Source organism: Salvelinus alpinus, chromosome 3, assembly GCF_045679555.1.
Source record: "Salvelinus alpinus chromosome 3, SLU_Salpinus.1, whole genome shotgun sequence".
Lineage (NCBI taxonomy): Eukaryota > Metazoa > Chordata > Actinopteri > Salmoniformes > Salmonidae > Salvelinus > Salvelinus alpinus.
In genome coordinates, this window is record NC_092088.1 from 62553694 (window position 1) to 62577362 (window position 23669).

Consider the following 23669-nt stretch of genomic DNA (forward strand, 5'->3'; position numbering starts at 1 on the left):
TGACTCAACTCCAGCCACTTTAAAAATGGGAATTGATGGAAATTATGTAAAAATGTACCACTAGCCACTTTAAACAATGCCACTTAATATAATGTTTACATACCCTACATTACCCATCTCATATGTATATACTGTACTCTATATCATCTACTGCATCTTGCCATCTTTATGTAATACATGTACCACTAGCCACTTTAAACTATGCCACTTTATGTTTACATACCCTACAGTACTCATCTCATATGTATATACCGTACTCTATACCATCTACTGCATCTGCCATGCCGTTCTGTACCACCACTCATTCATATATCTTTATGTACATATTCTTTATCCCTTTACACTTGTGTGTGTGTGTAAGGTAGTAGTTGTGGAATTGTTAGGTTAGATTACTTGTTGGTTATTACTGCATTGTCGGAACTAGAAGCACAAGCATTTCGCTACACTCGCATTAACATCTGCTAACCATGTGTATGTGACTAATAAAATTTGATTTGATTTGATTTGAATCAGTTACGTCACTTGCTCTGAAACCTTGAAGTAGTGGTTCCCCTTGCTCAGCAAGGGCCGCGGCTTTTGTGGAGCGATGGGTAACGATGCTTCGTGGGTGACTGTTGTTGATGTGTGCAGAGGGTCCCTGGTTCGCGCCCGGGTATGGGCGAGGGGACGGACGTAAAGTTATACTGTTACACCAGGAGTGGGGGGACAACCACAATTAGTGAAATGTATACATTCCTGGTGACAGTAAAGAAGAACTCCCTAAGATAATACTGGAGCAGAGATCCTATGTTTGCAACTCCCTTCTTTGCCACCCTCTTTTCCCAAGACTGCTTTCTAATTCTGCTGCTATGACTGCATTTCATCATCAACGCTACTGCCATCCTAAATGACCCGTTATACAAAACAAGAGATGTCAACAGCTGGCAGTAAAGTGCCATGACAAACGAGACGTCCATGTCCTCTCCACTGTCCATACAGCAACCAGGTCGGCCACAGGGAAGGTGAACCACCTGACGGGAGAGAGAAACAAACCAGACAGAGAAACATCAAACCAGACTGCGTGCTTGACTATTACCTCAAAATGGGGGCAGTGGATAAGGCCGACATGATAAACAGCTTTGTGGAATGAACTCAGAAAACGACCAAGTGGTATAAGATATTTTTCCAGGGTAGCGTCAAAATACAACATGCCAATACTTCTGACGCATTTAGCATTGTTTTACAGAGCTAATAGAATAATGTAACTAGCTACATAAGCACGATTGAATATAACACCATAAAAGGTGAGTAACATGAGTAACGTTACCTAGCGTGTCCGCGGTTATAAGGAATATACACAAATATATTATGCTCTATACACACAGTGAGCTACAGTAGAAACGGTAAACCACGACACAGAAACTATTATAACGTAATTAGGCACTTACTTTGATAGAAACGCAGTCTGAATTTGAAGATGGGTGTCTGTAGTGACGCCTCTAGCACTGAGACGCTGTGCCACTTGGGAGTCAAAAGGCCAGGGTAGCTTCAACATACAACACATGCTAATACATCCGTGACGCAATTAGCATTGTTTTCCAGAGCTAATAAGACTGTAGCTAGATACCTAAGCATTGAGTATAACACCATACATGTTATGAAATGAGTAACGTTACATCGCGTGTCCGCGGTTATAAGGAATATACACAAAAACATGATGCTACAGTAGAAACGACATAACACGACATGCAGAAACTATTATAACGTAATAAGGCACTTTGATAGAAACGCACTCATTTCCAAAGTTATTATTGGTAACGAAAACAACTTTGATTGCGATGCAGGCGACAGGTGGAAAATATGAACACGTGTATGCAGGACGGCAGATGAGTAAATGTCTGCAGACTTGAACTGCACAAACAATTGAGAAGTGTTTGGGGAATTTTGTCCGGGTCAGAAATGTCCAAAAAATTAATTGGTCCGCAAAAGTAAAAATGACTACTTTTATGTGAATGAATGAGGCGGAACACACCTAATTTCAAACTGTTATTATAAAATAAAAAACTGTTTAGAAAATAATTTAAAATTGACAAATAAAACAGGCAAAGGCGTGCTTTGGTTTGAGTGCAGCGCAGATTAAATGTACTGTTACATAACAATCACATTCTGGAATTGGAGAGAACGTTCTAACATCACGTGCATAAAACAACTCACGCTGGGGCGACCGTTAGAGATATTTGGAACTCACGCATGAAAGGGTTAATAGGGGGCGCTATTTTCAGTTTGGGAAAATATCGTGCCCAAATTAAACGGCCTCGTACTCTGTTCTAGATCATACAATATGCAAATTATTATTACTATTGGATAGAAAACACTCTGAAGTTTTGAATTATATCTGTGAGTAAAACAGAACTCATTTGGCAGCAAACTTCCAAACAGGAAGTGAAAATTCTGAAAATGGGGCTCTGTGTCAGGGCCTGCCTATTCAACTGGCTTATATTTATGGATCTGTATGCACTTCATACGCCTTCCACTAGATGTCAACAGGCAGTAGAATGTTGAATGGGGTGTCTAGCTTGATGTGAGACCGAATGAGAGCTTTTGGAATGACAGAACCCCACATTGTCTTCTGAAATGCGTTAGGTATACACGACGAAATGCTCCGGCTCGGACTTTATTGGATACATATGAGAAAAACATCATAAAGATGGATTTTCAACCGAGTTTGACCTGTTTATTCGACGTTTATTGTGAATTTTGGATTTTTCGTTCCATGCGCCAAGAGTTCTTGGACATGTGCGCTCCACATGGCTAGCCAAAGTTGCTAATTCGACAGAAGAAATGGACATTCTAAAACAAAACAACGATTTATTCTGGAACTAGGACTCCTTGCACAACATTCTGATGGAAGATCATCAAAAGTAAGAGAATATTTATGATGTTATTTGTGGTTTGTGTTGGCTCCAACAAGGCGGAGAATTGTTGGGCGCTGTCTCACAATATTGCATGCTGTACGTTGTACTAAAGTTATTTTTTAAAATCTAACACAGCGGTTGCATTAAGAACCAGTGTATCTTTCATTTGCTGTACAACATGTATTTTTTAGTAAAGTTTATGAAGAGTTTTTTGGTTAGATTACGTGACTGTCCAAAATATCTCCGGACAATTTGGTGCATTATGGCTACGTTTTCACAATGTAAAACCACGATTTGTACCTCTAAATATGCACATTTTCGAACAAAACATAAATGTATTGTATAACATAATGCTATAAGACTGTCATCTGATGAAGTTGTTCAAAGGTTAGTGATTCATTTTATCTCTATTTGTGTGTTTTGTGAAAGCTATGTTGGCGGTGAAAACATGGTGAAAACATAGCGTTGTGTGTTTGGCTATTGTGGTGAGCTAATATAAATATATATTGTGTTTTCGCTGTAAAAGATTTAAAAAATCGGAAATGATGGCTGGATTCACAAGATGTTTATCTTTCATTTGCTGTATTGGACTTGTGATTTCATGAAATTATATTATATGATATCCCTGTGGCGCTAGGCTAGGCTATGCTAGTCAGCTTTTTTGATGAGGAGGATCCCGGGTCCGGGAGGGTGACTCGTTAGAGGTTTAAGAAATATTAGAACGAGGAATGGCCGGACTATATACAGTGGGGAGAACAAGTATTTGATACACTGCCGATTTTGCAGGTTTTCCTACTTACAAAGCATGTAGAGGTCTGTAATTTTTATCATAGGTACACTTCAACTGTGAGAGACGGAATCTAAAACAAAAATCCAGAAAATCACATTGTATGATTTTTAAGTAATTAATTTGCATTTTATTGCATGACATAAGTATTTGATCACCTACCAACCAGTAAGAATTCCGGCTCTCACAGACCTGTTAGTTTTTCTTTAAGAAGCCCTCCTGTTCTCCACTCATTACCTGTATTAACTGCACCTGTTTGAACTCGTTACCTGTATAAAAGACACCTGTCCACACGCTCAATCAAACAGACTCCAACCTCTCCACAATGGCCAAGACCAGAGAGCTGTGTAAGGACATCAGGGATAAAATTGTAGACCTGCACAAGGCTGGGATGGGCTACAGGACAATAGGCAAGCAGCTTGGTGAGAAGGCAACAACTGTTGGCGCAATTATTAGAAAATGGAAGAAGTTCAGATGACGGTCAATCACCCTCGGTCTGGGGCTCCATGCAAGATATCACCTCGTGGGGAATCAATGATCATGAGGAAGGTGAGGGATCAGCCCAGAACTACACGGCAGGACCTGGTCAATGACCTGAAGAGAGCTGGGACCACAGTCTCAAAGAAAACCATTAGTAACACACTACGCCGTCATGGATTAAAATCCTGCAGCGCACGCAAGGTCCCCCTGCTCAAGCCAGCGCATGTCCAGGCCCGTCTGAAGTTTGCCAATGACCATCTGGATGATCCAGAGGAGGAATGGGAGAAGGTCATGTGGTCTGATGAGACAAAAATATAACTTTTTGGTCTAAACTCCACTCGCTGTGTTTGGAGGAAGAAGAAGGATGAGTACAACCCCAAGAACCCATCCCAAACGTGAAGCATGGAGGTGGAAACATCATTCTTTGGGGCTGCTTTTCTGCAAAGGGGACAGGACGACTGCACCGTATTGAGGGGAGGATGGATGGGGCCATGTATCGCGAGATCTTGGCCAACAACCTCCTTCCCTCAGTAAGAGCATTGAAGATGGGTCGTGGCTGGGTCTTCCAGCATGACAACGACCCGAAACACACAGCCAGGGCAACTAAGGAGTGGCTCCGTAAGAAGCATCTCAAGTTCCTGGAGTGGTCTAGCCAGTCTCCAGACCTGAATCCAATAGAAAATCTTTGGAGGGAGCTGAAATTCCGTATTGCCCAGCGACAGCCCCGAAACCTGAAGGATCTGGAGAAGGTCTGTATGGAGGAGTGGGCCAAAATCCCTGCTGCAGTGTGTGCAAACCTGGTCAAGAACTACAGGAAACGTATGATCTCTGTAATTGCAAACAAAGGTTTCTGTACCAAATATTAAGTTCTGCTTTTCTGATGTATCAAATACTTATGTCATGCAATAAAATGCAAATTAATTACTTAAAAATCATACAATGTGATTTTCTGGATTTTTGTTTTAGATTCCGTCTCTCACAGTTGAAGTGTACCTATGATAAAAATTACAGACCTCTATATGCTTTGTAAGTAGGAAAACCTGCAAAATCGGCAGTGTATCAAATACTTGTTCTCCCCACTGTATATATATAAATACACTACCCTTCAAAAGTTTGGGGTCACTTAGAAATGTCCTTGTTTCTGAAAGAATAGCACATTTTATGTGCATTAAAATAACATCAAATTGATCAGACATACAATGTAGACATTGTTAATGTTGTAAATGACTATTGTAGCTGGAAACGGCTGATCTTTTATGGAATATATACATAGGCGTACAGAGGCCATTATCAGCAACCATCACTCCTGTGTTACAATGGCACGTTGTGTTAGCTAATCCAAGTTTATCATTTTAAAAGGCTAATTGATCATTAGAAAACCCTTTTGCAATTATGTTTGCATAGCTGAAAACTGTTGTCTGATTAAAGAAGCAATAAAACTGGCCTTCTTTAGACTAGTTGAGTATCTGGAGCATCAGCATTTGTGGGTTCGATTACAGGTTCAAAATGGCCAGAAACAAAGAAGTTTCTTCTGAAACTCATCAGCCTATACTTATTCTGAGAATTTAAGGTTATTCCATGCAAGACATTGAAACTGAAGATCTCCTACAACGCTGTGTACTACTCCCTTCACAGCACAGAGCAAACTGGCTCTAACCAGAATAGAAAGAGGAGTGGCCCCAGTGCACAACTGAGCAAGAAGACAAGTACATTAGAGTGTCTAGTTTGAGAAACAGACGCCTCACAAGTCCTCAACTGGCATTAAATAGTACCTGCAAAACTCGCAAATCAACAGTCTCAATGTCAACAGTGAAGAGGCGACTACGGGCTGCTGGCCTACTAGAGTTCCTCTGTCCAGTGTCTGTGTTCTTTTGCACATCTTAATCTTTTCTTTTTATAGGCCAGTCTGAGATATGGCTTTTTCTTCGCAACTCTGCCTGGAAAGCCAGCATCCCGGAGTCGCCTCTTCACTGTTGACGTTGCGAATGGTTTTTAAATATACAACACACTTTTTGGGTTGTTGTGTTATTTCATAGTTACGATGTCTTCACTATTATTCTACAATGTAGAAAATAGTAAAAAATAAAGATGTGAGTCGGTGTTTACAAACTTTTGACTGGTACTGTATATATTTAAAAATATATATATATATTTACAAAACAAATATATGGGGGATTGGAAATGATGCAGACAATTATATTGATAGAAGCCACAATCTATTTGCAGTAGTATAGCTTTTCCACACCTAAATAAATAAATAAAATATATTAATTAATAAATAAAAGGTCATACCAAGGATTGTTTTACTATTTCATTAAAAAAAATCAGACCCCGTGAACTATTAATTTGTTTTATTCTAAATGATTTGATGAAAATGTATATTTGTCCTTTGTCATGATCGTCTTCTGGTGAAAGAGTGGACCAAGGCGCAGCGTGATACGAATACATCTTCCTTTTTATTGAGAGAAGATGAATACGAAACTAAACACTTTTACAAACTAACAAAAAAAACAACAAACGACCGTGAAGCTACAAAACGAAAGTGCAGACACAAGCTACTAACGTTTAGACATAGACAACGAAGAACTCACAAACGAAACTGTCCCGTGTGGCATAAACACTAACACAGGAACAATCACCCACCAACAAACAGTGAACAGCCTACCTTAATATGGTTCTCAATCAGAGGAAACGTAAAACACCTGCCCCTGATTGAGAACCATATCAGGCTAATTGAAAATAACCCAACATAGAAACACATAACATAGAATGCCCACCCAGCTCACGTCCTGACCATACTAAACAAAGACAAAATAAAGGAAATAAGGTCAGGAACGTGACATCCTTGGTGCTATTAGCACATACAAACACAGTGAATAACAGATTCACTACAAAAAACAAAGGAAGTTTGTCCTGAAGTGTCGGTCCTATATCTGACAGATATAAGAAAGATCGGGAAACATTTTATTTATTTTTTAAATGTATTTAACCCCTTATTTTTGACACTACACAGTGCCCATATATATTGTACTTACATTCATGTTTTCAACTGGTGCTGGGGGACCTTCAGAAGAGTTCTAAGACGCTTGTGGGGGTTGTAGAGCAGTACGGAGAACACTATGTTTGTGTGAGTCTCATCTTTCCATAGAGGGGTGGTTTGTAATAGTAATAGTTTGTAGGCCAAACCATTCGGACGCTACATACGATTTTGTGAGAAAGTCTGATACCGTTCACCGCAGATGCGGAAGTGCGACATAGGCGGATGGCGTAGATTGAGATCCATCCAATGCAAAAAAATATCTCTAGCTTAAACTGACAGATTTTTATGGGGATTTTTTATTTACGCTAATTAGATTTCCACGGGCGGAAGGAGAGAGGGTCCCAAATTAGTAAAAGGGTAGAAAAGCATGATACTGGCTTGAGACTCAGAAACGGAATGCGCTGGGATGGAGTCAGACAGCTCTTTTTCTGGTTTCTTATGAAGCCTAGAGACTGAATATGGTAGCATGGATGTGTGTAACACTGCTTGGCCCCTCGACACCGCCGCCAAAAGCCAATAGCTGTAATAGTCAGCGGCTCATGAGTTTGTAGACTCTGAGGTGCTTGGTCTAGAATGGGACATAAAGTCCCTTCCCTTTTCGTAAACAAGGAACACCGGCTGTCCCGTGTCTTCGACATAGGAACCACTTGGATTGCATGCTTCTGGAATCGAGAGGATATTTTCTCCCTCAAAATGGGCACTGAGGCCACGGGACCAGTCAACGTGATGAAGCTGCAGAAGCGTGTGGGATGCACAACAAATTGTAGCCTGTACCCTGACGTCAATGTTCGCAGGGAGACACTGCGCATGCACACCATTGGTTGGAGCAGATAGCGAGACTCCCGTGAAGTGCCATCTGAAGGGGCTGGACACCGCCTTGTGAACTGGGAGCAATTGGTTCTACTTCCATTTCCACCACCTTTAACAACTGTGTGTCTGAACATGGGGAACACTTTTTATCGAACTCACATGCAGGAGACAACACTTTTTTCACCAGTGAACACTGGAACTCAGTTGAAAAAAACAGTGTTTATGTGCCAAGGTTTCCCTAAAGCCCGGCCCACTCTGGGTACAATGGCTCCGGCGATCAGTGACGTATTCCAATTGGCAGTGCCACTTGGGGGTACTGTTGTCACAACGAGTCTCCCTCGGTTTAGGTTTAGGCGGTAAGATGGGTTCCGGGAACCGGTTGGCACCCAGCGCTGGACAGCACGACTCTGCTGCCAACAACTAATCGCCTATAGAGCCCATAATCTGTACCTCATATGGACTAGTGAGCTACAGGCAGGAATCACAGTAATGTTTTTGTGGAGAGGCACACTGGTCACTCAGACCCTTGCCAAGGCCCCTTGTTCCGGGAGCTACCCCAGGGACTGAACATAGGCTAAACAAGAGAGCTACCTCAGAAACTCCACCGTGGGGATGCAGGAATAGCTAGTAATAGCTAGCTTGCCTCAGTGAGTAAGCCAACCTGGTTAAAACGCTATGCAGTGCTCATTTAGCTAGCCCGGTCTCAAAACTTCACATTGGACCGGATCAGGTGGGACCAGACCCTTCATCAATAAGTCTGGGAAGAGAGGCAAGCAGTGCTTGACCGAGGCTGACACAGGCAGCGGGGTGTACCCACCAAACCTGGCCGCCCTCTCTATTTGAGTAGCCTCCTGCGACAGAGCGCACAGGAGTCGGGTTGGGCGCAGGCAGACAAGGCAGACAAGACATTTGCTCCGACCACCCAATCCATCTCCGCTTCCAGCACCTCGGGCCCAGCCGATACTGGCATCCGGGAAGGGAAAGTCGTCATCGATAATTCCAAGCTTCCTCAAGAATGCTACACGTCCTTCCAGGACATTTGTACACAGTATGTGGCAATGCGCACATGGACTGGTTCGAGCGAGGGCCGCCGAAGCTACAAGCCAAGACACACTACACATAGCATAGACTGTGAGTATCTTTCAGAGAAATGCTATAACCACATGACTGGCGGCATGATCTCGACCCCGAAACCGGCTCAGCCATCGTCGTCTCGGTTGTTTTCTTAGCATCTTACCTATTGCACCAGCAAATTGAAGAATAACTAATTGTTTGTGATTAGAAAACTTATGAGAGCAAGCACAACCTTCAACACACAATGTTGTGGGGGTGAGCACACTCTAGCACTAAGAGACAGTTTAGTTAGCACAACATAATTGATTGTTTAAGTAGCGGGAATTGTTCCTCTTCACACCAAGGTGAAGAGCAGAATAATTGAATGAATGAATCTGAGTCTTAGGCTTATCACCTGTGGAAGGCGGGGCTTCCAGCGAGCCACGGAATTAATTAGCCTTTTCAGGTGTGATTGTAGATCCTTCAACTGAAGTCGCGAGAGTGCAACTCCCCATAGTATGTTATACCGAAGTTGACTGATTGAAAGGTAAGCTTCGCTGTGAACCCCTATTTATAATATTTTCACCAGCTTTAGCATGCAAAGAACATGCAATCACAAATCCACTCAAATGTGTCTGATTGAGGCCCCTTTGCTCCACATGAAGCTAAAGGGAATAAGTAAATCAATTGACAAATTCCCAATCTCTAGCCCTGCTTTATTGTGGTATTGATGTGAATGTCTGGACAGTGATGTTTTGGCAGCGGGGAGGTTTCAGCAAAGCTGCATGGTCGCTGGGTTAAATGCTGTGTGTGTGTTTGACCCCCCTAATTAGTGGACATAGCTCTAAAATCCATTGGTACTTTCTTTGTCCACCCAATATGGTGACACAACAGAATTTGAAGAATCTGTAGAACACTGAGAAGAGAAATCACCTAATTGAGGGCATCCATATGAATCCAACACACCAGTCCACCCACTAAGTTAGAGTGCTTTGAATGAGATTGAATGAGAATTGGATTCATTTTGATGCTATTGCTGTGTGTTGTGTGTGTCAGTGTTACTGATGGAAAGAGACAGAAAGGCAGCGCGCCTCTATTCAACACCACCATAGACATTAGCATATCTCACAGAGCGTAACCAAACGACCTAGCCACCTGTAGCTGCTGTAGCCTGCCTGACTCTCAATATAGTGCACAAACATTTCACTGCCACCCCACTCTCTGTGTGTGTGTGTGTGTGTGTGTGTGTGTGTGTGTGTGTGTGTGTGTGTGTGTGTGTGTGTGTGTGTGTGTGTGTGTGTGTGTGTGTGTGTGTGTGTGTGTGTGTGTGTGTGTGTGTGTGTGTGTGTGTGTGTGTGTGTGTGTGTGTGTGTGTGTGTGTGTGTGTGTGTGTGTGTGAGTGAGAGAGAGAGCAGGGAGAGTAGAACAGTCTCGACACATTGGGCTTTCCTCTCTCACTTCTTACTCTCCCTCTCCTATCTCTCCCGCTTTCTCTCGTTCTCCCTCTCGCTCTCCTTCTCTAACTCTCCTTCTTTATTTGTCTCTCTCTCTCTCCACAGCACACAGACACACACACACACACACTTGGACATTGGTAGTGCTACTCTCTCTCTCTCTCTTCAGCCTGCCTCTCTCTGCCTCAGGGAGTGTCTACCAGAGAGGGTGATGAGGGTGGAGAATCTCATCCCCCCTCAGGACCTCCCCCTGGTCTCTGATTGGTTGAGGTAGCACTGTGTGAGGCCTGTGATAGGCTGAGGCAGAGCTGTGTGGGGCCAGTGGGAGGGAGAGTGTTCTGGGAGTCTGCTAGGGGACCTGACAGAATACAGGGAGAAACTATCCCACTAACTGATATACTGTAGCTGCTCCACACACACTGCTAGACACAGACAGAGAGAGAAGGATAGAGGTGGAGGCAGAGACAGCGGAAGAGACAGCTGTGGAGTGAGATAGAGAGAACTGCAGGAAGAGAGCAAGAAAGAGATAGAGAGATTTAAAATTTGACAGAGAATTAGACACAGGGAAAGGAGGCACACACAGCACTCACCCTCCACTGACCCCTCGTCTTACCCTCGACTCACCCTTATCTCCCCACTTACAACAACCTGAGGCAGAGACACAGAGCTCTACCAGCGCAGAGATGAGATGACTGGACACACACTAACACACACATTTTCTCTCTGTTGAAAGAAGACCAGAATACACACTTTCTTTTTGTTTTCTGTCTCAGCTCCTGCTCTCGTTCTTGGACAGGAAAAAAAGGATTATAGTTTATTTCTTCAGCACAGTCTTTATTCTCCAAAATCCCCGAGTCACGTTGGACAATTTGGATACGTTCCTCTTTTCTTTCTCCCTCCAAGAGCTCGGAGCAACATGGCACAGGGACAAAAGAACCACAGCGACAGCAGGCAGAAGCGGGCACAACTACTCACTAACCCCTTCTCCACCATGGCACTGTCCCTCTCCATGTCCTTCTTCCTCCTCCTCCTCTTCCTCACCTCCCCTGCCTCGGCCGCCGATGAATACGACTACTACAGCTGGCAATCAGACAACTTCCACAACGGTCGTTTCTACACGAAGCAGCCGCAGTGTGTGGACATCCCCGCCGATTTACGCCTCTGTCACAACGTGGGCTACAAGAAGATGCGCCTCCCCAACCTGCTGGACCACGAGACCATGCCGGAGGTCAAACAGCAGGCGGGTAGCTGGGTGCCGCTCCTCGCCAAGCGGTGCCACGCAGATACACAGGTGTTCCTGTGTTCCCTTTTCGCCCCGGTGTGTCTGGACAGGCCCATCTACCCGTGTCGCTCGCTGTGTGAGGCCGTGAGGGATAGCTGTGCCCCCGTTATGGAAACCTACGGGTTCCCTTGGCCAGAGATGTTGACCTGTGATAAGTTTCCTATTGATAATGATCTGTGTATCCCCATGCAGTTTGCTGGGAACCAGGCCACCCCAGCTCCAGGTAAGATCACACACACACTTATTCACAACCTTATTTGTTCTTGCATGTTTAGAGACTGTATACTAACTTGTGTAAAAGATAGCCCCTACATTACATGGTAATTGTGTCTTCCCTATAGTAATAACTTGTTTAGTTGACTGTTTGTCAGGTTGAATGTTGTTTGTGCCTCCACACATCACACTGGCTCTAGATGGGAGAGAGCACAAGCCCCAATGCAGGTTAACTCTTACTCCTGCTTCAGAGCTTTGAACAGAAGATATTGTAGAACAAGATTTACGTTTCATTTTACGTAATGGAAGGAATAATCTTTGGATAGGAAAGAACAAACCACTGAAACAATGTTGATAGTTATAGATACAAATATACACCTTTTAAGTCAATGTAACTGCTATAAGATATTCTGTAGCTAGGGAAGAAAGTATAGTAATGTTTCAGGTTAGATATCAGAATGTATTATAGTCCGTTAGGTCAGCTAATATGCAAGTCAGTGTTTCTTCTACTGTATGAGAAAGCTGGAAATAATAGATAGACCACAATGAAATGTCCATGTGTTCAATATAACTTCTACTATAAAGCAGAGTGACATTAAAGAAAGACCAAGGGGACGTTTTCATGTCAAATATTGCAACGATTTATTGTTATTGCAATGGCAGAGATGAAAATAAAAGTTACTGTAGACAAGGGAAACATTTTCAGTTCATGTATCAGACTACAGTAGAACTGCTAGTGTGTGTAAAAAATAAAATGAAGAACAAGTTGACAGTTTCAGACTGATCTCAGTGACAGCAGCGTTTCAGATAAACCCTTAGACCAGGCACAGTCTAAGGCTATTCCTGATTCTCTGAAAACACTTTCACAGATTCTGCATTCAGCTTTTAACTCCAGGAGTAGGTTTATTCTGGGTCAGGGAAACCGACCCTAAACTTAAATGTGCTTCCAAACAAATTCTCAGTTAAAACTAAAAAATAAGAAAATATCAAAATCAGATGCTGATTGAAACCATATTTGACTTTTAATATTTTAACTGATTTTAGCGAGCAACATTTCTTGAACATTATCAGTGACTGGGCTGATCAGGGAGCTATTCTATAAGAAAATCTTAAGAGAATCATAAGAAAAACTATGTAACATACCCGTAGAATTCATGGAAAGGGATTAAGTATTCTTCACAATGATATAACATGAAATATAAAATGTTACATTTACATGCAGTAAGTGATGAATAGATTATCATCATTCATAATGTTAATGTCAACATGGTCTCATTAGTATATGTAAAAATAGTGATATTTAACCATTTGAGACATATTTTACTGACAGTGACATATTAGTTATATTTTTGCTAATGTAACAGAAAATGGCATTAAATCTCATATGGTAGGAGTGATGTGCTGACAACAGACCTTTCTAGGGAGTTTTTCCTAGCCACCGTGCTTCTACACCTGCATTGCTTGCTGTTTGGGGTTTTAGGCTGGGTTTCTGTACAGCACTTCGAGATATTAGCTGATGTATGAAGGGCTATATAAAATAAATTTGATTGATTGATTGAACAGACAGTGAGTCTAGTGAGAAACTAGCCAGGAGTAGTTTAAGCACAGAGAGACAAGCAGCGTGGAAGGCTCTCCGGCTACGACTCGAGTGCAGGACAGAGAAATACACACTTTTCCCAAATCAACAACTGTATGACCCCTGATGTGTGTGTTTGTGTGTGTGTGTGCATGGCAACTAGCGAGAGAGAGAAAAGAAAGATAGAGGAGAAAGAAGAGAGGAGAGAGAAAGACTGTGAGTGAGTGAGTGAGTGAGTGAGTGAGTGAGTGAGTGAGAGAGAGAGAGAGAGAGAGAGAGAGAGAGAGAGAGAGAGAGAGAGAGAGAGAGAGAGAGAGAGAGAGAGAGAGAGAGAGAGAGAGAGAGAAAGAGAGAGAGAGAGAGAGAGAGAGAGAGAGAGAGAGAGAGAGAGAGAGAGAGAGAGAGAGAGAGAGAGAGAGAGAGAGAGAGAGAGAGAGAGAGAGAGAGAGAGAGAGAGAGTCAATGTGAGTCTAGAGTCTATAGAATGTGAAGGGGACACTCTCCTCTGTGTCTCTGTTGTCCAAGCCTACTCTGTCTTTTGTCTGGTCAGCCAGTTAGACAGCCAATTAACTAGCCAACTAATTACTGAGGGCGAATTAGTCTACAGAGAGAAAAGGAGAGAGGGAGGGAGGGAGGGGGGCAGTTAGAGAGAGGGGGTGAGGGAGAAGGGGGTGTAAGAGAGAGAATGAGGGAGAAAAGGAGAGAGAAAAGAGGGAGGTGAGAGAGTGATGGAAAGAAGGAGAGAACGAGTGGGCTTTAGAGAGAGAATGAAAAAGCTGGGACAAGAGGGAGGAGAAAGAGGGGAAAGAGAGTTAAGTGAGAGAGGGGAGGTTGTGAGGGAAGTAAAGTGAAAGAACAAAGTAAAGAAAAGAGAGTGGTTCCCTTCCAGTTTCAATGAGGATGGGAAAGAGAACGTTTCATTCATTCATTCCTTCATTTATGTTTCGTTTTTTACTTTGCTACCCAGGTTGGTCAATTTAGAACCAGGGCCCAGATTCACAAAACACTTGTTCCGCAAAAACTTAAGAAACATCTTAAGAAAAAAAATAAGAAGTTCATAAGATAGTTCTTAAGTGCAATTCCTCAACAATATCTTAAGATTTGATGATTTTCTTACGAACTTCTCAAATATCTTCTTACAAATCTTCTTAATTCTTAAGATGGTTATTGCTAGGCAACCGTTTTAACTAGCTATCTAGCTAGCAATGGCAATCATGTTAGCATATTTCTTATTGAGATTACTGTTGTAAAACATGTTATTGGGTTTAAAATAGTCAATACTGACACTGTCAGCTGAAGTTTGTGAGTGAATTAAACATCTTTGCTTTCATGAGATTTGTTTATCACTGCCCTGAGTTTCAGACAAGGGTTTATCTATCTTGAAATTAAGAACATTTCCAATAACTTTATTTTCAAGAATCAAATTTCTTCTTTACTTTTTGCTTATGGATAAACATAAGAACCTTTTTGAGGAATAGCAACATTGCTTATCTTTCTTCTTAAGTCTATAGTTAAGGAGAAAATGGCAGTTAAGAAGAAATGTCTTCTTAAGAAGGTTTTGTGAATCTGGGCCCAGGTTTTCATCTACAGTGCACCATCTCAGGCAGTATGAATAGAATCAGTCTATGTAATACTAGAATCCTTCTGGTTCTATGCTTCAGACTGAACATTCTATTTAAAAGAGTACAAAGACAAGAAACTGGCTTAATAGAGTCAGACAAACTTGGCCGAGAAGGACAGGAGGACAATGTAAAGTGTGGATAGGAGAAGGATGAAAGAGACATATGGCCGACTTAATCTAGGAAAACGTGTCAGTTTTAATCAGACACTCTGAATGATAACACAAGTCTGCAAACCTTTCATGTTTCATCAGGAAATATGAAGTGTTCAGGGAAAACTCATTCAGCAAGTGTCTACGAACGCACGCACACATACACACACACACACGCACGCACGCACACGCACACGCACACACGCACGCACACACGCACACACACACACACACACACACACACACACACACACACACACACACACACACACACACACACACACACACACACACACACACACACACACACACACACACACACACACACACACACACACACACACACACACACACACACACACACACTCAACATGTGTGCACATGTCTACGTTGATAGTATTGGAAGACAGATATTCATAGAAGCTGTTTCATTGAGCTCATGCAGAGGAGAGAATGTGTGTCCCAAATAGCACCCTATTCCATATGTAGTGCACTGCTTTTGAAAAACTGTGCATGATATGGAGAATAGGGTGCCATTTTGGATGCAGATCATATTCCATTATGAAAATATATGTTGTGTTTTTATAGGACTAGAATCAACTATGTGACATATTCACTTTCCTGAGCCATAACTCACTATTTTACATGGTCCTTGGAAAGTAGACGGCATGAATTGTACCTGAACTTTATCTTTTTATATGGAAAACCACATGTTTATCTATTCAAATTATAATATATAGGCTACTTCAGAGTGTACATTTCATTTCAATGACTGGTTCATGGTCAAATAGTTACAATAAAGTTGCAAAGTCCAAGCACACACTGTGATATTACAACATATGCTGCTTTTGAAATACCCAAATTTTGGTACAAATAAAATAAATGCATTATTTAAATATTTTACTCTCTTATGTTCGGAGTAATGCATTTTCTTTAAACACTGATCACAGGGTCAGTGTCATTAAAAAAAAAAAGATTTCAAGAACAAAATACATTTTTGACTTTTTTCTGGAAACCTGGTTACAGCTTTTGATTGAATATGGCTCCCGGTGTGTGTCTCCATCCTGTTAGAGTGGAGCATTTGAGATTTACGCTTGGCAAACGTGCATGTGTCTGTGTGTGTGTGTGTGTGTGTGTGTGTGTGTGTGTGTGTGTGTGTGTGTGTGTGTGTGTGTGTGTGTGTGTGTGTGTGTGTGTGTGTGTGTGTGTGTGTGTGTGTGTGTGTGTGTGTGGGTGTGTGTGTGTGTGTGTGTGTGTGTGTGTGTGTGTGTGTGTGTGTGTGTGTGTGTGTGTGTGTGTGTGTGTGTGTGTGTGTGTGTGTGTGTGTGTGAAACAGATTGAACCCTTATCAGTTCTAGCCTGGCGGGTTAGAGGCTGCTGACATGCTGTTAAGATCCAGAGCTTCTCTGATGTACCGGCTCCATGCCTCTTAGTCTGATACTACACCTAACCCTGCAACGTTTCAGACACACCATAATAATCCTTCTAACACACAACTGCTACCAAACTCCTCTAAAGACGCAATCTACACTGAAAAAACATACAGTATAAACGCAACATGTAAAGTGTTGGTCCCATGTTTCATGAGCTGAAAAAAATATTCCAGAAATGTTCCATAAGCACAAAAAGCTTATTTCTCGCAAATATTGTGCACAAATTTGTTTACATCCCTGTTAGTGAGCATTTCTCCTTTGACAAGTTAATCCATCCACCTGACAGGTGTGGCATGTCAAGAAGCTGATTAAACAGCATGATCATTACACAAGTGCACCTCGTGCTGAGGGCAATAAAAGGCCACTCAAAATGTGCAGTTTTGTCAAACAACACAAAGCCACATATGTCTCAAGTTTTGAGGGAATGTACATTTGGCATGCTGACTGCAGGAATGTCCACCAGAGCTGTTGCCAGAGAATTAAATGTGCCTTTCTCTAACATAAGCCACCTCCAACATCGTTTTAGAGAATTTAGCATTATGTTCAACCGGCCTCACAACTGCAGACCACATATTTGGCAAGTGTGGGCGCGTGGTTTGCCGATGTCAACGTTGTGAACAGAGTGCCCCATGGTGGTCGGTGGGGTTAGGGTATTGGCAGGAATAAGCTACTGAAAACTGAAAAAATAGCATTTTATCGAGGGCCATTTGAATGCACAGAGATACCGTGCCGAGATCCTGAGGCCCAATGTCGTACCATTCATCCTCCTCTGTCACCTCATGTTTCTGCATGATAATGCACGGCCCCATGTCTCAAGGATCTGTACACAATTCCTGGAAGCTGAAAATGTCACAGTTCTTTCATGGCCTGCATGCTCACCAGACATGTCACCCATTGAGCATGTTTGGGATGCTCTGGATCGACATATACGACAGTGTGTTCCAGTTCCTGCCAATATCTAGCAACTTCGCACAGCCATTGAAGAGGAGTAGGAAAACATTCCACATGCCACAATCAACAGCCTGATCAACTCTATGTGAAGGAGATGTGTTGTGCTGCATGAGGCAAATGGTGGTCACACCAGATACTGACTGGTTTTCTGATCCACGCCCCCACCTTTTTTTAAGGTATCTGTGACCAACAGCTGCATATAGTATCTGTATTCCCAGTCATGTGAAATTCATAGATTTGGGCCTAATGATTTTATTTCAATTGACTGATTTCATTTATGAACTGTAAAACTCAGTAAAATCTTTGAAATGTTTTGCCCACTGGTGAAGACACATTTTTTCCACATGGTAGAGTACCAGCCTAGAGGTATCTCACACATACACTACTTGGTCTGGTCTAGGGATGCCCCGGATAGTATCTGGAGAACTGAGGGGGAACTTCAGAGTTTTAAAATAGAAGCACATAAACAGGTGGCCTTAATGGAACAAATCAAAGCACATTATTTATTTTTTTAGGTCTTTTTAGATTATTTGTTAAACTTTTTTTTCATAGCCTCTGTGCCTCTACTCAGAGCTCTAAAATCACTTCAAAGTGTAATGAATGGTTGGTCTTTAGAAACCTCTAGATCATTCTTCCCTGTATAGTCTTTCTGACTTTTTATCACTCAGAGGGATCTCTCCTGTCTGTCTGCAAGAACCAGATACTAGCTATTCTGCAATTACATGATATAGCACAGATACACACACACACACACACACGCACGCACGAACGCACGCACGAACGCACGCACGAACGAACGCACACACGCACGCACACACACACACATGCATGTTCATTCACACACACGTGCACGTTCATTCACAGACGCGCACACACAAACACACACGTACACACACATACACAAGAGAAAAAGGAAGAGTGAGGAAAGACAGAGAGAGAGAGAGACAAAGAGAGAGAGAGGAAAGATAGATAGAGAGAGGAAAGAGAGAGCGAGAGGGAGCAAGAGAAAGAGGGAAAGGGAGAAGAGAACACGGTTAGGGAGCTGGTGTAGAAACTAGCACAACAGAGTTAGATTCACTTTCCACCTCTTGTTTCAGAGAGAGAGAGTGCAAGAGAGATAGAGTGAGATGAGCACTACCAATGTCCAACTGTGTGTCTGTGTGCTTGTGGTGTTTGTGTGCTATGTGTGTGCACATGTCCATGTACGTGTGTGTGTGTGTTTGGGCACTGGGTGTGTGATTACATGAAACTGACACCTAGAGATAGCAAGGCAACACAAACAAGCAGCGGTACCTGGCGGGACCATGGGTTTTGGGGTTGTTATAGGAGAGAGCGGAACAGGGAGGCTGGAGTGTATGAAAGCATAACAAGCAGAAGAGGATTGGACTGACAGTGCAAGTGTGTATGTGTACTGTGTTGTAGGGTGTTATGTGTACTGTGTTGAGAAACATAAATGAACGTCTAACTCTGACGTGAGGCTGTGAGAGCTGGTAGGCTAGGACACTTGTTGTTATTATTTTCTGTTTTAACCCAATCCCAAACCTTAACCCTTACGTTAGCCAGTCGGGAACTAATGACTAAACGTATTATTATATATGTATTTTTAACCCTTTTTCGCCCCAATTTCATAATTTCCAATTGTCCCATCACTGAAACTGCCCTATGTACTCGGGAGAGGCGTCCTCCGAAACACGATCCTGCCAAGCTGCACTGCTTCTTGACACAATGTGTTGGAGGAACCACCGTCCAGCTGGCGACCGAAGTCAGCTTCCAGGCACCTGGACCGCCACAAGGAGTCGCAAGAGTGCGATTGGATAAGGAAATCCCGGCCGGCCAAACCCTCACCTAACCCGGACGACACTGGGCCAATTGTACGCCGCCTTATGGGTCTCCTGATCACGGCTGGCTGTGACACAGCCTGTGATCAAACCAGCTTCTATAGTGACGCTTCAAGCACTGCGATGCAGTGCCTTAGACCGCTGTGCCACTCGAGAGGCCCAATGCCTAAACTTAACCATCAACTTTTTTCTGTTTTGACCCTAACCTGTTCCAACCCTTAACCCTTGTCTTTTCCTGTTTTAAACCTATCCCCAACCTTAACATTTACCTTAACCAGTCAAAATTTGAGACAGTGACATCTTGTTGGTCACTGGGTGTGTGATGACTGGCCTGCTGTCTACTGTCAGATTGAATAACACTGATCCTAAACAGAGTGTGCAGTATCACACACACACACACAAACCCATGCATACACACACGCACCCGCACAAACACGCACGCACACACACATATAAACACACATGCATACACACACACACGCACACACACACATAGACACACACTCATAGACACACACTCATATTTGCACACACACTCACACACTCCCATGTATCAGAGGGGCTTTTATGAATAAACTATGCACAGGTCACAATCTCACGGCTCATTTGGGCCGTTTAACTTACGAGCAGAGACACTTCTGACATAAAACGCTGCTGTGGCGGGGATGAAATACACACACACATGAAATACAGCATGTGATTTATGTCAGTGAGGCTAACATCTGGTTAAATGCACCATGCTCACAGACAGAGAAGAGTTTAAACATCGCCCCGCAGGCCGACCCCTGGGACCACTAAAATACAGCACGCTTCTCGCATCTGTAGGAATCCTATACCCACAGTGTGTATGTGTGTGTGTGAGTGTGTGTCCTCTACAGAACAGAAATAATATTCTCCAAAGGCATGGCCAGTGTTCCGTGTACAGAGCGTTGGATCAGATGTTCCCTTTTAACATCAGCCCAGCAGTATGACTAGTGGTCATTGTGCTATTGGTGACCTGACAGTGTTAGACTGGTCCCAGATCTTTCCTGCCAACTCCTATGGTCACTGGTCAGACAGCAACCTTAGGACCTATACAACACAAATAGATCTGGGAACTGGCTATGACAGTGCTGACTGTCTGTCAATGTTTAGAACATACACTGACCACTTTAACGAAATGATTAGAGGCTAGTGTATTTACATGACCCCTGTCCAGTTTGTACTACCATGTACAGATACTTATGCATGCAAACATGTACTCATAGAACTAAATAAAGAGAGAGGGAGGAGAGAGAAAGTAAGAGGGAGTGAGAGAGAGCCCATTCATTATCAGGCCAGCCCGTTCTCCTCCAAAGGTTAAAAGTCAAAGGTTGGAGGTTATCACCTGGTCCTAACTAGCCGTCTGGCCTGATAATGACAGGGGTCAGAGTTCAACATGCCTCACTGCACTGGGTCGCATCGAGGTGAACTCCTTAGTCACACAGAAACCCTCAGTGTGTGTGTGTGTGTGTGTGTGTGTGTGTGTGTGTGTGTGTGTGTGTGTGTGTGTGTGTGTGTGTGTGTGTGTGTGTGTGTGTGTGTGTGTGTGTGTGTGTGTGTGTGTGTGTGTGTGTGTGTGTGTGTGTGTGTGTGTGCGTGCCCTTGTCTTATCATCAGCAACACACAATTAAAGTCCTGACCCCCTCTGTATAGCAGGCCTCACTGTGTTAATGCATGGGAACTCTCACGGTGGAAAGACAGTTTCTCTCTCTCTCTCTCTCTCTCTCTCTCTCTCTCTCTCTCTCTCTCTCTCTCTCTCTCTCTCTCTCTCTCTCTCTCTCTCTCTCTCTCTCTCTCGCACACACACGCACGCACACACACGCACACACACATACACACACACAAACAGCCTCTCTCGCTTTCCGCCTTCTCTCTCTCCCTCTCTGCTCTGCCTGTTTTGAACGATTCACTTGGAGGCTGTTGCATCTTATTCATCCCATAGAGTAATAGATTGTGATTTCTCTGGGGTTGTGGTGTGTTGGCTGGCTTCCCAGTTGTCTCAGTGCCAGGGTTTGTGTCAGGAGAATGCATTCCTTCTATACAGCACAACCAACGCTCTGTCCTGTTTATTCATTAACAGGGGAAATCAATTAGACTGGGCTGGCTGCAGTCAGTGAATAGGTCCCAAATGGCACCCTAATCGCTATATAGTGCACTACTTTTGACCAGGGTCCATACTATATTGTCTTGTGATGTAAGTGAATTGAAGAAGTTACTTTTAATTAGATATTCCCTTAGCAATCATGAATTTAAAGAAATTTGATTTGTGATTTTTTTCCCTTGTCCAAAGATACTCTGTTATTATGCATTTAAATTAACAATCAGGTAATATACAGTGCCTTTGTGAAAGTATTCAGACCTCTTGACTTTTTCCACATTTTGTTAAATTACAGCCTTATTCTAAAATGAATTAAATAAATATTTCTCTCCTACATCTACACACAATACCCTATAATGACAAAGCTAAACAGGTTTTTAGACATTTTTGCAATTTTTACATAAGTATTCAGACCCTTTGCTATGAGATACGAAATTGATCTCAGGTACATCCTGATTCCATTGATCATCCTTGAGAGGTTTCTACAACTTGATTGGAGTCCACCTGTGGTACATTAAATTGAATGGACATGATTTGGAAAGGCACATACCTGTCTATATAAGGTCCCACAGTTGACAGTTCATGTCAGAGCAAAAACCAAGCCATGAGTTGGAAGAAATTGTCCGTAGAGCTCCTAGACAGGATTGTGTCGAGGCACAGATCTGGGTAAGAGTACCAACAAATGTTTGCAGCATTGAAGGTCCCAAAGAACACAGGGGCCTCTATCATTCTTAAATGGAAGAAGTTTGGAACCACCAAGACTCTTCCTAGATCTGGCCGCCTGGCCAAACTGAGCAATTTTGGGGAGAAGGGCCTTGGTCAGGGAGGTGACCAAGAACTCGAGCTCTAGAGTTCCTCTGTGGAGATGGGAGAACCTTCCAGAAGGACAACCATCTTTGCAGCATTCCACCAATCAGGCCTTTATGGTAGAGTGGCCAGACGGAAGCCACTCCTCAGTAAAAGGCACATGACAGCCTGCTTGGAGTTTGCCAAAAGGCACCTAAAGACTCTCAGACCATGAGAAACAAGATTCTCTGGTGTGACTCTTTGGCCTGATTGCCAAGCGTCACATCTAGAGGACACCTGGCACCATCCCCACGGTGGTGGCAGCATCATGCTGTGGGGAGGTTTTTTTGTGGCATGGTCTGGGAGACTAGTCAAGATCAAGGGAAAAATGAACAGAGCGAAGTACAGAGAGATCCTTGATGAAAACCTGCTCCAGAGCGCTCAGGACCTCAGACTGGGGTGAAGGTTCACCTTCCAACAGGATAACAAACCTAACCACACAGTCAAGACAAGGCAGGAGTGGCTTTGGGACGAGTCTCTGAATGTCCTTGAGTTCCCCAGCCCCAGATCCCGGACTTGAACCCGATCGAAAATCTCAGAAGAGACCTGAAATTAGCTGTGCAACAACGCTCCCGAACTAACCTGACAGCGCTTGAGAGGATCTGCAGAGAAGAATAGGAGCAACTCCCCAAATACAGGTGTGCCAAGCTTGTAGAATCATACCCAAGAAGACTCTATGCTGTAATCGCTGCCAAAGGTGCTTCAACAAAGTACTGCGTTAAGGATCTGAATACATACAGTATGTAAATGTCATATTTCTTTTATTTGTTTTTTTATTTATTAGCAAAAACATTTAAAAACCTGCTTTTGCTTTGTCATTGTGGGGTGTTGTGTGTAGATTGATGAGGGAAAAAAACTATTTAATTAGTTTTAGAATAAGACTGTAACATAATCAAATGTGGAAAAACCTGAAAAATTAAGTTACTGTATGTCAGCATATCTGCTTCTAAGTCCCTTGTCTAAATTCAACATTTCCAAATGCTTCTGTATTATAGTGAGGGTGGCTAGTGGGATGTTGTATGGGGAGAGAATCATGACAAAGAAGTATTTACTACAACTGTAAGCAAAGACCCAGCTTTGTTTGAAAAGTACAGTCAGCAGATGGCTAATGCATTTTCCCAA

At 42.9% G+C, this 23669-nt stretch overlaps 1 protein-coding gene across 1 annotated transcript in view; it reads left to right on the forward strand.

Moving 5' to 3' along the window:
- The first annotated feature begins 10930 nt into the window (after positions 1-10930).
- Positions 10931-23669, forward strand: part of LOC139571090 (secreted frizzled-related protein 5-like) — a 43451-nt gene continuing 30712 nt past the window's right edge. Inside the window, exon 1 of the mRNA XM_071393626.1 lies at positions 10931-12023. Within this exon, the coding sequence (XP_071249727.1) occupies positions 11435-12023 (589 nt within the window). The 5' untranslated portion in view covers positions 10931-11434. The remainder of the gene's footprint in view (positions 12024-23669) is intronic.